This window comes from Xenopus laevis, chromosome 2S (genome assembly GCF_017654675.1).
Source record: "Xenopus laevis strain J_2021 chromosome 2S, Xenopus_laevis_v10.1, whole genome shotgun sequence".
NCBI lineage: Eukaryota > Metazoa > Chordata > Amphibia > Anura > Pipidae > Xenopus > Xenopus laevis.
Window position 1 is genome coordinate 85,003,188 of NC_054374.1, and position 18,240 is coordinate 85,021,427.

At 39.8% G+C, this 18,240-nt stretch overlaps 1 protein-coding gene across 1 annotated transcript in view; it reads left to right on the top strand.

The window, feature by feature from the left end:
* The window catches only part of appbp2.S (amyloid beta precursor protein (cytoplasmic tail) binding protein 2 S homeolog), a 32,078-nt gene extending 19,632 nt beyond the window's left edge, over positions 1-12,446 (top strand). The window contains 10 exon segments of the mRNA NM_001093550.1: positions 275-364; positions 890-957; positions 1,043-1,148; positions 2,167-2,291; positions 2,793-2,878; positions 4,685-4,738; positions 4,740-4,792; positions 4,795-4,875; positions 5,329-5,494; positions 11,934-12,446. Coding sequence (NP_001087019.1) covers positions 275-364; positions 890-957; positions 1,043-1,148; positions 2,167-2,291; positions 2,793-2,878; positions 4,685-4,738; positions 4,740-4,792; positions 4,795-4,875; positions 5,329-5,494; positions 11,934-12,187 — 1,083 coding nt within the window. The 3' untranslated portion in view covers positions 12,188-12,446.
* The last annotated feature ends 5,794 nt before the right edge of the window (positions 12,447-18,240 follow it).

An 18,240-nucleotide genomic window follows, 5' to 3' on the forward strand; every position in this document is an offset into this window, starting at 1 on the left:
TTGGTAGCCCCTATACGGACTGACAGCCTACAGGAGGCTCTGTTTGGCAGTACACCTGGTTTTTATGCAACCAAAACTTGCCTCCAAGCCTGGAATTCAGAAACAAGCACCTGTTTTGAGCCTCTGAGAGCAACATCCAAGGGCTTGCTCGTGAGCCACTGGTTGGAGATCACTGGTAAAGGATCTTCTGTGTCTTTTGTCGTGTAGTAGATTGCAATTTATTTTAATTCACCTTACCAAAAAATATTTTTTGTTCCTTAACTTTATTCTACAGGCATATAAATGGTGTATAGAAGCTATGAAGGAAATCACAAGTGGACTTCCTGTCAAAGTAATTGTGGATGTTTTAAGGCAGGCATCCAAGGTAAGACTACCAGTTAATTTGTTGGTTAGGGCTACCATTCATAACAAGATTACTGGTAGTTGAAGATATTGTTGTATCATGTATTCTGCAATAGAAAGATTTCAAATATTTAGAATTGGGAATATGTATTCAATTCAAATCGTTGATCCACTGGGAGGTAGACTAAGGGGCCTATTTATTAAACCTCATATTTTTTTGGTCGAGTTTTTAAAGGGGAGAAAACATTTTAAGAGGGGGAAAAAACAAATTTTTTTTAGATATATTAAGCTCTAAAGCTGCTAAAAAGTTGTACCCTTTTTTCAAAATAATTATTGGTAAATTAAGGGGATTCAGGTTTGCTAGTTTGGTCGAATTGTTTTTTTTTATAACCGTGAGAAAAAGTAAAAAATAGTGGATTCGGTGCATCCCTATTTACAACTTACATAGAACAGTTCTTTGTGAAGTGTTTTATTGCTGTAATGGAAGCTTGTTTATGTCTATCCTTTTTCTGTATTGCATTCATAAATCAATATCTCTTCCTTTTAGGCTTGTGTAGTAAAGCGGGAGTTCAAAAAGGCAGAGCAGTTAATAAAGCATGCGGTTTACCTTGCACGGTAATTTTTTTTTTTTTTTCTGAATAGACTTTTTTTCACACTGAATATTTTTTTTGAATTATTAATGTGGAACATCTATCTACAGGGAAAACTTTGGTCCTAAACATCCCAAATATTCTGATGCGCTCCTAGACTATGGATTTTACCTTCTCAATGTAGATAACATTTGTCAGTCTGTCGCAATATATCAGGTATGGACTTGGTTTTTTTTTCAAATTTATTACAGTTTGTGTCATATTAACATGTTTGACATTTTTGGGATGACAAATATCATGCTAGAAACTATAGTTCATAAAGTTTTGTTCTGTAACCCTTGTTTGTCTAATTATTTCAATATTCCCTGTTATTTTCATTATAATAAAAAACGTCACGATTTGCTGGCACGATATATATGAATGATGATAATATAATAACTAATTCAACATTTTCTAAGGATAATGTCACCCTACTGAGGATTAAGCAGGTAATCTTGAGACTGCCATGTTGAAGAAAACTTCCTTTTGCAAAGTAGCACACAGGTGATTTCTAGGGGCTATTGGCATTACAGGAGGGGAACAAAATATTCTCTGTTCCCACCCATTCATGTGTATGGTAAGCATGGGTGCAGTTCTTTATCAAACAAAATCTTTGTTTCCAAGCATGACTTGACAAGGCAGCCCCAATTGACCGTCCTGTGGGAGCCATCATTCACTGCTTCAGGCCTACTAGGATGGACCGGCCCACAGTTGTTTACTGACTCCAGCAACCAGAAAGCATTTTATTGATACTATTTTTTATTATTTGTCTTCAAAACAGAGGGCAAAATATAAAACGAAATTAAATGTAGTACTTCAAAAACTAAATCAAAACAAATCAGCATTTCACTAAGCAGCACTTTGTATAAACAAACCATTCCCTCCCCCCAGCATTGGCTTGTTGGGCTTTTCGATAAAGGTAGCAAATTTTATAGAGGGCATGCTCATACGAACCTCAAGTAGAATGTGAATTTTACTTTCAGTTTAAGATTTTATCTTTGTTTTAAAAAATCTAAAAAACATAAACCTTTCTAAATAAAACAAGAAAAAGGTATGTTCAGCACAACTCTATTCATTAAACTAATGTTAAAAGAGGGTATATTCTATCCATATCATACATCAGCAAGTGCAGCTGTGGTTTTGGTTATTCGGTGCTACAAGAACTTCTTTTTGAATGTTTTGTTTCCTGTTTTAGACTGCCCTTGATATTCGACAGTCAGTGTTTGGAGGTAAAAATATTCATGTGGCAACAGCTCATGAAGACTTGGCATACTCTTCTTATGTTCATCAGTACAGTTCGGGAAAGTTTGACAATGCACTGTGAGTATTACAACTGATTTATTTTCCTAATACCTAATGACTTAATTGCAGATTCCGTGCCCTAATATCCATTAAGAAGTCACAAGGGATTTTGCAAGCACTGAATCTTGCACCATTGAAACATCATACAGTATGAATCTATATTAATCACTACTTATTAAGGCTATATCTTTAACCACAGTATTTCTTGAGTGACTTTTGAAATGATAAAGGTAATTTCTCTGGCAGCGTAAATTATTGTTTAGAAGAGTGTGTAGAGTACCCGTCAATTTTTATGGCACTGAAAAGTGAAGGTATGTTGGGTTCCTACCTATAATATATTCTATATTTAGGTATGTGGAATTTGACAGTTACACACTGCTCACTTTTGGTTGAACAGCCTAATGCTATATAATTATTCTAACTACTGTATATCTTGCAGCCTCCACCCCCTATATAGGCATGCACTCCTCTTGAAAATGGTTTATTTTATGATTTGTTTTTGTTATTTTTTTGTTCTAGATTTCATGCTGAACGTGCCATAGAGATCATTACTCATATTCTTCCAGAAGACCATCTTTTACTTGCCTCTTCTAAAAGAGTAAAAGGTAATCTGCACGGTCTCAAAATAATTTTTTACTTATTTTTTGTGTATTCCATTTCTTTTAGCTGATATTATAAACACTTAACATAAATAGTACAGGAGCAAACAAATAAATAAACTAAGTAAAGTGTCCTAATATATAGCCAGGAAACGAAGAATTGAGGAAACGACACACAGAGTTGAATGCAAAAGGGGATATACCCCTATGCATTTATTGTGTCAAACAAGCACAACGTTTCGGGGGCAGGCCCCTTCGTCAGGTGATATGGCAAGCTAATACAAACAGCCCTTAAATAGCCTATCGGCCCTCCCACCAACAGAAAAAAACGTCAAAAAACTTTACTCAAAAAACATTTTTTTGTTCTTACAGAAAAGAAAAATTTTTGCTCAAAAAACATTATTTGAAACAATAGTCCATTTAGATCCATAAGTCCAATCACAGTAATAATCCAAAAATGGTAAATTAATAAAAGGACAAAACGAAATTCAATAAAGTGAAACGAACAAATCAAGGTATAAGGCACACAAAGAGATTATACTTTCCCTACTGGAGTATTACCTTTACCTTGGAGAATAATCATGCACAGAAGTTTATCTGAAAGGCCATACATGTGGTAGTCTGCTTATTTGGTCCAGTTGCTAAATAGGCAAGTTTTTACCTAATTTACCCAGCCACACCGTTGGTTGAATTTTGATAATGCAAACTTTTGGCCTTTGGGCTTATTAAAAATCGCCTTAGCTTACATTAAATTGCCTTGGGCTGTGTTTGCTAAGCTGATACTATATTTGGAATGTGCCCTAGTCACATGATTTGGAAGGGACAATAGATGTCCTTTTTAGCTGAGAATTGCTATCCGTGCCTGTTTATTGGCACCTTAATTTAAGATTAGGAAAACGTGGTAAAGCAAAAGTGGAAAAATTGATCTGTCTTAGTAAAGCACTTGTTCACATTTTTAACGCAATACTTCAGTGAAAAGCTATATATATATATATATATTATTATATATATATCTCTCCCAACTATTGGCTCATGAGCCACACATTGCTCTCCAACATATTTGATCTTGCTCCCAGGGACCTCGGGGCTTATAATTCCTGTCTTGGAGGCAAGTTTTTGAGCCATATAAACCATGTGCACTACTAGGAGTTTCAGAGTTCAGAGTTTCCTGTAGGATGCCAGTCAACATGATTCTACCAAATAGTAAACCACAGTCCTTATTTGGCACTCCATGTCTGCTTTTTTCATGCTTGTGTTGTTCCCCAACTCTTTTTACATTTGAATGTGACTTGTGAATAAAAATAATACATTTGGGGGTCCCTATTTTATAGGTTTAAGGTTATCTAGGTGAATTAGATTAGGTAGAGATGTCAAGGGCTTGGTAATAAGCATAAGTATGTGTTTGCATAGAAAAATTATTTGCAGATTTGGTGTCTCGGTCGAATAGCTAAGATTATATTGTCGGATATTATTGGCGAATGAGAGCAACTAAAGTTTTGATGGCTAACACAATTAGGATGGGGGACAGGGAGCACCCTTGTCTAGTGCCTCTTTTTAATCCTAATAGGACCTGCACTAAATAAACCCCACTAAGGGATAGATGTTGGGATTCTATAGCGTGTTAGTATTGGACAGTGTATTCTGATTACTTTGGGAACAACCAAAAGAAATGTGCATATCTCCAATACGTCTCGTAACAGACCTCTGTAGTTGGGAAAGCAGTTGTAGTAAAGTTCACCTATATTGCCAGCATGCATTGTTTTTTACATTTATAATTATTTTGTTCAATACTGCGGAAATTCTTTTGTCCAGCACTAATATTGGAGGAAATTGCTATTGATTGTCACAACAAGGAGACAGAACAAAAGCTGCTTCAGGAAGCGCATGACCTCCATCTATCTTCACTACAGCTGGCAAAAAAAGCCTTTGGAGAATTCAATGTACAGACTGCTAAACACTATGGAAACCTTGGCCGTCTGTATCAGTCCATGAGAAAGTTTAAGGTATTAAAGTTTTGATCAATTGCACATATGATATGACAGAGATATTTTAAAACACAGCTAATTTTAAAGATAAACTACCCTTTTAATTTCTGTCACAGAAAACTTTGAGCAGCCAGGCACAATGGGCTTTGTATACTTTATCTCTTGTTTTTGAGTTGCCATAAATATAAGCTTCTTTGCCAATAAACTAATTTGGAGTAGATTGTGTTCCCCTTGCCCACGAGGAAACTTCGGGCAACTTCGGAAATCGAGGCGGCGAGAGTGTATTCGCAAAGGCGATTCTTTATTCAAGCATACGGAAGGCAGTTCGGGGAGATTGTCGCCACGCAGAAGAGGCGATTAGTCGCCAGGCGACTAAATCTCCGCTAATCTGTTTGTCTGCCCCAACCCTAAGCTAGGTGGTAATTTACTCATGTAGTCTTAAACACTATTTATTTATGGGTTTTTTTCTAGGAAGCTGAAGAAATGCACATCAAAGCAATCCAGATAAAGGAACAGCTCCTGGGTCAAGAGGATTATGAAGTAGCTCTATCAGTGGGGCATTTGGCTTCTTTGTACAACTATGACATGAGTCAGTATGAAAATGCAGAAAAGCTTTATCTGCGGTCAATAGCCATTGGTGGGTAGCCTTATATATATTTTTTTTTTTCTCTCAAATATAGTCAGTGTGTTTTCATTTTTGGTACTTTAAAGGGGAAATATATTACTGTTCATGGATGAGGCAGAAATTAGGTCATAAGATAAATAGGATGTTGGAACAAAGCATGTCGCTATAAATTGCTTAAATCCCAAGATTGGAGTGCTGTCACAGGTCTGTATCACCGGGTTGGTGTCAGGTGCCTTCAGGTGTCGGGCTCAATACTGCCCAAAAAGCCCAAAAATTGTGTATCACAAAACAAGAGACCTGCGGCACAACTGTTGCAATTGAATAAGTGATTAGTATTTATTCATCTCATATGAGATGAATAAATACTAATCACTTATTCAATTGCAACAGTTGTGCCGCAGGTCTCTTGTTTTGTGCTATAAATTGCTTATTGAGAAGGAGTGCATGTTTATGCACAGTATTTATCTAAAAAATGGCACAGTAAGATAAAACAACGAACAGTTGAAAATGTTTTGGTTATAAAATAATAGGTAATTCTGAATATTATATGGGTTCCTACCCCCCTTTATTGTTATATATCACATCAAATGCTCAGCCTCCAACTCTTGTGCTTTCACTTTTGCTTTGAAGTATTTCAGTTTTCACCTTGGGCCCTGGCTTCCACTTTTCACATTACTAATTTCTCCTATTTGCAAGAACAGCCTGGGTTTATCTGAGACTTCAGATGAAATCTGTGTTTGGGTTGGTTTCTGTGTTAGAGTTCTGAGAGAGATCAGTGAGAAGGTATGCTGGTAAGCATGCAAATTTCCCATAGTCACCCATGGTCAGCATTCACCAATGGGTTAACATCCCCGTGGGCCAGCGGACAGGACCTCCCCCAATAGTTCAAAAGGTTACACTTCCCTTCTCCCCTCAGTCTTTTTTGTCCTGTCCGGGCCGGTGGATAGTATTATCTTATAGGAAGAAGACTAACTATGGAACAGGAGGGTAAATGCCTAAAAAGCTCCCCTTTCAGGGGTTAGCAGGGTCGAGTTTACCTGGAGCAAGATCTCTCCTCCCGCTTGCGGGTCAGGTGATTTCTGTAAGCAGAGGGACAGTGTGCTGTCTCACGGCGATCCTCCCTGTGAATGGGTTAGGGGAAGCCGGTGCAGGGATGTGCGCGCTGAAAGAGACGCGGAAGACTTGCATAGCAGCATGCGGGCAGTGGAAATGATGTCCGCGTGCAAGTTCCCGGCGGCCATCTTGGTAATGGAGAGACGCATAGCTGGGGAAGACAGGAGGTAAGGGCGGAAGTGGCCGGGCGGCCATTTTGGATAAGGGAAGGCAGCGCAAGTTTGAATGGACGATGCGGCGCCAAAAGTAAAGCAAAAGTAGCGCTTATACAGGCGCAAGGTTGCGCAAGGCCCTTACACTCTGGGATAAAGTTCATAGGGGCAGAGTTCAACCTCCCCCTATTTAAAGAGACCACACTTCCTGTGGGTGCCATTTTGCCAAGCAGTGTATGCTGAGCAGTAAGAGCACTTGTTACAGGTATGTGATATTTTATGTAAGTTTTCAGCTGGAAAAACCCCCTTTTTGTAAAAAAGGAAAGTTGCTGAATTATGTTACTCTCTTTACCTAGTTCAACTATGGAACCTGGTATGACGGGGAAAACCTCTCAACCCAGAGGGAAAAGGTGAGGTTTTAAGAGAGTGGAATAATTATGCAGGACAGCAGGCTTGATTTTAATACATTGTTATTTATGTTCAGCCTTCCTGCCTCAGAAGGAAGAAAAGAAAAGTCACCTGAAAAGCCTTCAGTTTCTGCAGAAGCACGTCAGGAACCTGGTACTTCTATGTCGCAGGAAAATCAGATGTTTGCGGAGTCCTTGGCTTCAGTGATAAAACAAGCAGTTATTCAAGGATTCCAGGAAGTATCGAATGCCAAAAAGAGACCTAGACATTCAAGACAGATGGAATCACTGTCTGATGTCTCAGAAGGAGATTTGTCGGAAGATCCCGAAGCTTTTTCACAGGTGGGATCAGAGGAAGGAGAAGTGGAATCAGAAGAAGAATCCACTTTTGATATAGCTGTTATTGATCCCCTGATAAAAGCAGTCAGACAAACCCTGACTTTTCCGGTGGAATCGGCAAAAGTCTCTTCAGCAGATAAGCTATTTCCCTCTTCAAGGAGGAAGGCGGTAGGTTTTCCTGTGCATTCTTCCATCAAGGAGATTATCATGACAGAATGGAAGAAGACGGAAAAGAGAGCCCAAACAGCGGGGAAATTCAATAAGAAATACCCCTTTGAGGAACAAGAGTCGAAGTTTTGGGAGTCACCACCAAAAGTAGATGCAGCCATAGTTAGATTGGCCAAAAAGACGACCCTTCCAGTAGATGATGGGGCATTATTTCGAGAAACAATGGAAAAGAAGATGGAGTTTAATCTGAGAAAGGCATTTGGAGCAGCAGGAGCAGCCTGTAAGCCAGCGGTTGCACTAACCTCAGTATCTAGAGCGTTAAAAGTATGGCTGTCCGAGCTTGGTGAGGCAATTTCATCTAATGTAAAGAGACCAAAGCTATTGGAAATGCTATCAGATTGTAAAATGGCGACAGAGTTTATGTCGGAAGCTTCAATCGATCTCGTGCATTTGTCGGCTAGATCCATGGCCTTATCAGTGGCAGCCAGGAGAGCACTATGGTTAAAATCTTGGGCAGCAGATACTGCATCCAAATCTAACCTATGCCAACTACCGTTCGAAGGAGAAATGTTATTCGGTGAAAAGCTAGATGCTATTATAAAGAAAATATCTGGAGGCAAGAGTGTGTTTCTCCCACAAGAAAATCCAGCTAAGAAAGGCCGTTATGAACCCAGCTATGGAAAAGCTAGGGATAAAACATTTAAAAGCTCCAGACAATATAAGCCGGGGCGAGAATATTCTAGGCAAACCTCGTGGAGATCAGGACGTCAAAACTCTAGGGGGACCTCAAGAAGATCGAGTGGTTTCTCCTCAGCCCCTTCTACTTCCAATCAGCAATGAAGGTGGCAAGGCCCAGAGCATGGTAGGAGGCAGATTAGCCAAGTTCTCACATGTCTGGGCCAGAACCATTCAAGATGCCTGGGTGCAAGGTGTGATAGAGACAGGATGTCTACTGGAATTCAAGTCTGTACCCAGGAAAGATTTTTTCATCGAGTCAGTGTTCAAAGTAGGAAACGAAAATGCAGAGGTGGTACAAGAATACTTGAACCAGCTATTCGAGTCAAAGGCGATAGAACTAGTTCCTCCAGAGGAAAAATTCAAGGGCCTTTACTCAAGACTTTTTCTGATAAAAAAGGCATCAGGAACATTAAGACCGGTGCTCGACATGAGAAGAGTGAACAAGTTCTTGCGAGCCAGAAAATTCAAGATGGAGTCTCTAGCCTCCATTATGCAAGCCGTGTCTGTGGGCGATTGGCTGACGAGCATAGACCTGAGAGATGCTTATTTTCATATACCAGTGGCAAGCATGCACAGGAAGTTTGAGATTTGCAGTAGGAGATCTGCATGTGCAGTTCAGGTGCCTACCATTCGGTCTATCCCAGTCTCCAAGAGTTTTTACGAAGGTGCTAGTGACACTTATAGCAGAACTCAGGAAAGAAGGTTTGGCAGTGTATCACTATCTAGACGATATTCTGGTGGTGGCAAACTCAAGATCCGAAGCCAGGATACATACTTACAGAGTGAAAGAATTTCTTCTAGCCCACGGATGGGTAGTAAACGAAGGAAAAAGCAATCTGGACCCCAAACAAATTCTTCAATATCTGGGGGCCCTTTTTCAGACAGATCAAAATCTAGTCAGTCTTCCAGTGGAGAGACAAAGAAAGGTGATAGAGCTGATAAGAACATTCAGAAAGCAGAAGAGTGTCTCAGTACAACAATGTTTAAAAGTGTTGGGAACCATGTCGGCAACCTGTCAAATAGTCAGGTGGGCAAGATGGCACACAAGGCCCTTGCAGAATTTTCTGCTAAGGAAGGTGAGACATCCTCACTTACATTTACAAAAGAAAATAGAGGTGCCACAAGAGATAAAAACAAGTTTAACTTGGTGGTGCAGTCGGCAGAACCTGGCAATAGGGGTGCCCTTAGAAGAGCCAGAGTGGGTGATGGTAACCACCGATGCATCAAGCGTGGGGTGGGGAGCCCACATAGGCGAAAAATACGTGCAAGGCACCTGGAAAGGAGAAAATGTTTCATCAAACATTCTAGAGTTGAGAGCCATAAAGCAATCTCTTTTTTCTTTTGCACACCTGTTGAAAGACAAACAAGTAAAGATTGTAACCGACAACACCACGGCAGTGGCATATGTGGTGAAACAAGGGGGCACCAGAAGCATGTCACTGATGGAAGAAGTAAAACCCTTGTTTCAATGGGCAGAAGGCTGGCTGGAAGGATTGACGGCGATGCACCTTCCAGGCCGAGAGAATCTAAAAGCAGACTTCCTCAGCAGAACAGTGATAGACCCAGGGGAATGGAGCCTACACGAAAACATTTTCAAGGAAGTCGTAAGAAGGTGGGGGCAGCCAAAGATAGATGTCATGGCATCCCCACAGAACAAGAAATGTCGCCAATTCTATTCAAGATTCCCTTGCAAAGGGACTTATGCAGTGGATGGCCTGAGCCAAAGGTGGTCGGAGGACTTGATCTATGTTTTCCCACCATTTCCCTTAATCTGGAGGATATTGAAAAAGATAAAGAGAGAGAAAGTAGAGGCAATCGCAATAATTCCCTATTGGCCCAGGAGGCCTTGGTTTCCTCTTCTCCAGAAGTTGGCAATAGAGGAACCAATGATAATTCCGAACTTCCCAGGATGGTTGTCGCAGGGAGCAATCCAGATACAAGAGCACAATCATTTATCTTTGATGGCCTGGCGGTTGAGAGGGAAAGATTGAGGAGCCTCTCGCTTACAGATGAAGTTATAAATATGTTATTGAAGTCAAGGAAAAGTAATACTTCTTCTCAATATTACAAGGTGTGGGGAAAGTTTGCGGAGTTTGTCGCAGGGAAAGGAGAAGATCCTTTGGTTCCATCCTCTGCAATGGTTGTAAGTTTTTTATTCTCAGGATATGAGAAAAATCTACAATCAAGTACGTTAAGAGGTCAAATATCGGCAATCTCAGCCCTGACTGGTAATACGTGGGCAGAAGATCCTCTAGTAAAGAGATTCTTTAATGCCCTAATAAGAATAAAACCAATGAAGAAAAGTTTTATTCCTCCATGGAACCTTCCTTTTGTCTTGAAAGTATTAACAAAAGCACCTTTCGAGCCATTGCAAAAGTCCTCATTATGGAACATGACTTTAAAAGTAGTCCTACTAGTGGCGATAACCTCGGCTTGCAGAGTAGGGGAAATGTCTGCTTTAGCAGCCTCGGAGCCACATACAGTGGTATTTGAAGACAAGGTGGTGTTAAGACCTGCATTTGGGTTCTTACCTAAAGTCGTTTCTAAGTTTCACTCAGATCTGGAGGTGATTCTTCCGTCCTTTTGTCCAGATCCTAAGTCAGAAGAAGAGGTAGTATGGCATACTTTGGATTTAGTGAGAGCCATTAAAATCTATTTGGAAAGGACGAAGACATGGAGAAAATCAGACAAACTGTTTGTAATTCCTAACGGTTCAAGGAAAGGTCAAGCTCCAACTAAGAGAACCATCAGTTCCTGGATTGTTGCAGCCATCGCTAAGGCTTACAATGTGGCAGGCAGGAAGGTTCCCAAAGGGTTGAAGGCTCACTCTACCAGGGCGTTGGCGAGTTCCTGGGCGACAGAGGCTGGGGTGTCGCCTGACAGCATCTGTAAATCAGCAAGGTGGTCTTCAATCAATACGTTTGTGAAACATTATAAATTAGATGTATTGGCCTCCCAAGAAGCAGCATTTGGGAGAAAAGTGTTGCAATCTGTATTACACTATGTTGAATAAAAATTTCTGTTATGCAATTATTCCCGCCCCTCATTTTAGCTTAGGTAATTCCCATTGGTGAATGCTGACCATGGGTGACTATGGGAAAACAGGAAATTGTTTATACATACCGTAATTTCTGTTTCCTGGTGACTCTCCATGGCAGCATTCACCAGGGAGTTTCCCACCCTCATTGAGGACAAGCTTTATAATTAGACTGAGGGGAGAAGGGAAGTGTAACCTTTTGAACTATTGGGGGAGGTCCTGTCCGCTGGCCCACGGGGATGTTAACCCATTGGTGAATGCTGCCATGGAGAGTGACCAGGAAACAGAAATTACGGTATGTATAAACAATTTCCTGTTTTAAGGGAGGGTTGTGTTTATGGTCATCAGTTGCTCAAGTTGGCCTGAAGTGTGAATGCATTTGTAATGTGTAGTTGTGTGTAATGAAGCAATTGTAAGTATTCAAATGATAATTTTTTTTGTTTGGTATTGATTTGTTAACTAATTCCATTTTTTCTTTTTCACCTGACCAATTCTAGGGAAAAAACTGTTTGGTGAAGGTTACAGTGGACTGGAGTATGACTACAGAGGGCTCATAAAACTTTATAATTCTGTTGGCAATTATGAAAAAGTATTTGAGTACCACAATATATTGGCCAACTGGAATCGGTTACGGGATCGTCAGTTTTCTGTCACTGATGCCCTTGAGGATGTAAACACCAGCCCTCTATCAACAGAAGAAGTTGTGCAGTCTTTTCTCATGTCACAGACCATGGAAGGACAGAATTGTTAAAAAAAAAAACTACAAACTGAGAATTGTTTTTTTCCCATACAACTGGAAAAATCCATACTGTGAAATTGTAAAAACATTACAAGAAAAGAGAAATTCTTCTTGGAACATGGCCCAGATAACGGATTTGGGTTGAGTAGAAGGTTTGCTCTGGAATCCAATTAAAACCACCTTTTCTACGTGAAGCAGGAGGAAACTGAACTTGTGTTTCAAATTGTTTTGCAGCTCCATTAGGAAGATGCAAATAAAATTAATAAGTTTATAAATGTTTTATTGATTTTTTTTTCCCCCTGCTTTTCATGGGCCAGGTGCTTTCACACAGGTATTTTAGTTCACCCTAGCAATTCAGTGTATGAATGGGAAGCACATTCTCCAAACTGTGACACGTTCCTCTTGCAGCTAGTCCTAATCCATGCCAACTTTTGGAGGAAAACATAGTCTAGTATTACATTCAGTAGAGAGACAGGGAATGCAAGTCACTGTTTCTCCCGGCTATGTGAACTGATTTATTTACTGCCTCCTTAGCATGTTTTGTAAAACCCATGTAAGTATGCCGTTTTCAGTGATTGCTTTTGCTTCAGTGTTGAATTTGAATGCACAAGGCATCCTTCCTGTAGGTAAGGCCTCTTAATACTTGGCTGCCTTTATCGACGCCTGCTGAAATCATAAAGCAGGTAGTTGTGATCCAATATTATATCCAGCAATAATTGAAAAGAAGAAACACCTTTTCCATAGCAAATGGCACCTAGTCTTCTGTATGTGTTGTTTAACCATTAGCTGTTTGGTTCTTTTTAGAGATGATTTTCAATTTTCTAATTATTATTTTTGTATGGATTTTCATTTCAGCCTGCTGAGAGCCAGACTATTTTTAAAGCTCCATCTCAACTGGCATACTGAATTTGCCACGGAAGGAAATCTTGTGTGAATGATTAATGTGTTTGCTGTATTTTTAGACGCAGTAAATTACGAGTAACTGCTTAACTTGGCTCTTCCCAGTACCAAAATGTTATATTTGTAGAAGCTTGAAAAAACCCTGAAATTTACATTGTTATTTAAAGGACATGTAAATCCCCCACACAAAAATGTAATCAATGAACTGCCTCTTTGAAATCTTTAGAAAACTGCCACTCTGGTTGTTAAAAGGTTTACAGTAAGGCTGCATCATCCCCTCAATCACTTAGAAATCCTTCTCCTCTAACCCACTCTGCTTCCTCCCTCATGAATTTGCTCTGGCTGTTGGCTCATGACCATGCTCAGTTCTTCTCAGCTCAGATTACTAAACACACCCTCCAGTCTAACAGCCAATGAAGAGATCGCATTGCTGGTTCCCATAAAAACTCTAGCTGTCTGATCCTATTTTTTTTCTCCTGAGCTCAGCTTTACCATTACATTGCTCAACCCCAGCAGAACTTTTTATCAAAGTATGTTGTGCCTGTTTAAACCTGCATTCTGCATTGCATACGGCAAACGGGTCTCAATGTTACTGATGATGTGTCAGATGGAAAATGGCCGCCGGGTGAAAGCTGCTATTTGTTTTAGAAAAATGTAATGGTGCTGACAAATAAAGGGGGTATATGCAGTAAAAACGATGTGGCTTGGGTGGGGAAGACATGCCCAACTATATACATGGTAGGAAAATGTAGGCTTTACATGTCCTTTAAAGGCCATTTTATTGTGTGCTGCTACTTGCAAGTTTGCTTTGTCATTCCACCAGATACTCAATAGGCACACTACCCAACTGATGATCCTGTCCATATGTAACATCAGCTGAAAGCACTATTTGCTTCTACATTTTCTGCTAACTGCAAAAACAGAGGAAAAGACTGACATACACCACAGTAACCAGTTTCCATCTCTAGATTGGGCAGTGATCCTTTTGTTCAGTAGATGGAGTGAGCCAAAAATCTTGTGCTTGGCATGATTAGAAGGTAATGTTCCCACAGTAAAATCATTGTGGGGCCACACCTAAACTTTTGTAATAAGGGATTTTCTCATCAACTTATAATGAAACTGCTTATCAAGCCAGAAGCTGTTTTCCACTGGGCCCCTCAGCCAGGCCTGGACTGGCAATCTGTGGGTTCTGGCAAATGCTATAGGGGCTGCTGTAAGTTACCATAGACCAGTGGTCCCCAACCAGTAGCTCGTGAGCAACATGTTGCTCTCCAACCCCTTGGATGTTGCTCCCAGTGGCCTCACAGCAGATGCTTATATTTTAATACCAGGCTTGGAGGCAAGTTTTGGTTTCATAAAAACCAGGTGTACTGCCAAACAGAGTCTCAATGTAGGTTGACAAGCCACATAGGGGCTGCCAAATGACCAATCACAGCCCTTATTTGGCACCCCGAGAACATTATTCATGCTTGTGTTGCTCCCCAACTCCTTTTACTTCTGAATGTTGCTCACGGCTTCAAAAGGTTGGGGATCCCTGCCATAGACAGTCACTATTTATTGGGTTGGTGGGGGCTGCTTTGTCCTCTGTGTACTTGGAATGCCAAGGCCTATTGTGAATCCCAGTCCAGACCTGCTGCCTCAGCAGTCACAGAGTTTATTTCTTGTGTATTTAGGCCCCTGATCTCTTGTGTTTCCAGTTTAGCTCTGCTAGTCCATGTTCCATTTTTGCTATTCTAGATTCTAGTGATTATTTCTGTTTTTCCTCATCATCCAATATGAAAGCTTTCATGTATATCTCAGTATGGCAGGTAATACAGTAGCTGATACTTATGTAGGTAAGGACAAGACTACAGCATAAGGCTGCTATATGCAGTAACCTAGTTTACTAGTAACATAAGTAGGCAATTTAACACAGAGCAACTCCGTCTCCTGTTAGAGACTATATTGGCCTGTATGTCATGTGTGATTATACAAGTAAATAAAAATGTTACGTAGCTTTCTGTTATTTACAAAAAAAAAAAAAATCCGACAGCCTAAATGTGTCGGTTTTCATTTAGAGCAATAGTTCTGGGCAATTCAGGGCATTTAATCACTCTAACCTCCCTCCACCCCCACTAAATTAAAATATATATGTTACAAGCTATATGCTGATATCTAAATGTATTTTAATATAAATATTTGCTGCAACTAAAAAAAGGGCTGATTTCTTCATAAAATCCTTCTCTAGTAAACCAACTTTATTGGTTCCCTCTTATTTCTTAGGGCATAGCCTGTACAAGGGAGTAAACTCAAAACTATATGTGGATATACCTTCTAGTGCACTACATGCAGTTCATTAATAAAAGAAATAGCTCAGAGGGCTGCCTGGTGGAAGGTTAGGGGACCACAGGAACAGTCTCCAGATACTTCTCAGCATAATTCCCTTTAAATAAGAGCAGGTAAAATGTCCATAGAATTGCCCAGAGTCTGTTCCTGCACCAGTCACTTAACCCTTTGGTGGGAGGAAAGCCAGCGCAGCCCTGCTTGTAGGAGTGTGCTAAGGGCTTTGGTTGAAATAAATAAATACAGACTTGCCACCTTTTTATATCCTTGCCATAACTGGGAAGTCTGAAGACATTGCTTATTTTGGGCATAGCACATTCATTCAACACATGGGATATTTATGCCTATGGATAGAACCACTTTGGAGATATAGACCTCAAGTAAGCCTTGGCCAAAACAAGCTAAATGTTAGCTCCTGCATACATGCATATAAATGGGTATACTTTACAATTAATTACAATATATGACCCATTCTTGACCAGAGCACTCAAAGGAGTAGTATAATGATAACATAGTATAATTAGTTTTACAAAAAAGGAACCTTAAAATTGCAAGTCATCCAGTGGTGTATTGACTGCATTTACTGCATAAGAGATGCCCCAAATGCAAGGTTTGGTTTGGGATTTAGACATGTGACTTGAGCAGTAGTGGTACTAGTTACATGGCTTAGGTGTTGGATTCACTTATCTTTATGTTGTGTAATTGTCCAAATTAATATGGCTTTTGCACATTCCTATTAAACACACTTTATGCCAAGGCTGAACAGTATTTAATATTGCAGCAGTTATTACACTGGCTGTTGTTACACTGATGATTCTTTGACAAATAGCATTGAATGGAGGTGTTTTAGCAAGGGTTTGTACCCACAAGAATATACAGTTGTGTTTGCTGTGCAGATTTATACCTTACACCACATGCACCTACAGCAACAGAAAATAACTTGGTGCCCATGTGATCTACAACAAATCTGAAAAATGTGTATGATTAATTTTTTCACGATTTTTTCGGGGTTTTTTTCCCCCGCAGGAAATTTTCAGGAAAATATATTGATAAATAACGGGGGAAAAAAACTGTGTGGGTTTGGTTGTAGTATTTTTCAGAAAATGAGATAAATTTGGACTTTGACAAATGGGCCTCTACGTGTGCCGCTGGCCTGAGAGTGAAGGCTGGGGCTTTAAGGCACTTTTAGTCTATGCTGTTATAACAAGATGAGCAGGGCATCACCATCATAGGAGTCAGTTTATAGGGTGGCAGGGGTGCTGAATGGCTGCAGGATGATGCTACGAGTAACCTGACTGAACATTTAAGGTGATTGGTGTGTAGGTTCTGTTGATAAATCACCTTGGCATAAGTACCAAAAGCCTTTTACTGCTGAATTCAATGCAAAAACCTTGCCTTTTGGAACTGTCATCCCTTCCCTTAACGGTAGCAGTACCTAGAAGTAAATGAAAAACTATAGTAGCGCTCGGCACATTCTCCTCTTGGTATGAGTGAAGGTGACATGTGACACATGGTAAAAAGGGCTGCACACAATGGATGTACATGTACTATGGTTCTACTACAAACAGCAATGTGACGTAACCTATGAGCAAGTTGTACTGAGTCTGTGTAAGAATGCACAGAATGAGAATCTGCCATGATTTGTTGCCATTTTTAAATGCAAGGGGGTATTATTAAATCTATTATAAGAGCATTGCTGGCCCAGGGGGAAAAAATCTCACTCTCGCTAAAATTATATATATATATATATATATATATATATATATATATATATATATATATAATATTACATGGTGCTTTCTTCAACATAACATGCTTCAAATGCACAGAACTCCTCTCTTTGGATTGAGAAGCAGCCTTAGCATCTTGGTTCCTTGTGTTCCCCACCTCTCGTACCCTATTACAGCAGTTTTAGGAGAAGTTGACTGGACTGGGGGCTTCTGCAAATAAAATGTTTGCTCCTACCGGCTTCTCAATAGGAGTGAGTGGTGGGGGCCAAAGTGGAGACGGCAGTTGTGGAGGGAAAATGCCATGCGATGTGCCCAACAAAAATGATCTGGGAGAAACACTGGTTGCCAGTTGCCTGTGCACTTTTTTGTCATTATTAAGCCTGTTTCTACCCTAGATTATATTGTCCAATACACATTGCATCATCTCTGCTTCTAATAAGTAGGTCTTGTGCTCACATATTTGTGGAATACCTCTCAAATTTCATATATGGTTACTGTTACAACCCAATGACTCTTGTATACTGTTTTTTTTGTTTACAGAATAAGAAGTGTTGCTTAATACTTTACTGATTTTATCTTTTTATAGATGTTATTTCAAAATCGAATTTAGTACCAAGAAATGAAATTCTGTTCTTTAGAATAGAAACCCTGCAGCTGAAGAAGCAAATGGTGCCATTTTGCTGCATATATTTGTATATTTAAAGCATATGGGAAAAACTGCACTCTCCGCACTCGCGGTGCTTTATATGAAAAATGCTAGGGACTTAACCGAAACATTAGCCTGCTCAATAAAGCACCAAGAGATTCATATTTACCTGTGAGTGTGGATTTTTTTCATATACAAAACTTCATTTTCTCCACTTTGCACCCAGGCACCCTGCACATATATTCAGGTGAATGGCAGCTTTTTCATGTGACTGTATGTATATATATATATACACTTCATTATTGATTTCTCCCTCTTTTCGAAGGAGCACAAATACAATATAATTATTTTATATTGTACCCTGCATATATATGTGTATATATATGTATAAATGCACTAGATTCCTGTATACATTTATCCTTGAAAAAGGCCCTAATGTGGGCCGAAACGTCAGATGTATAGATGCA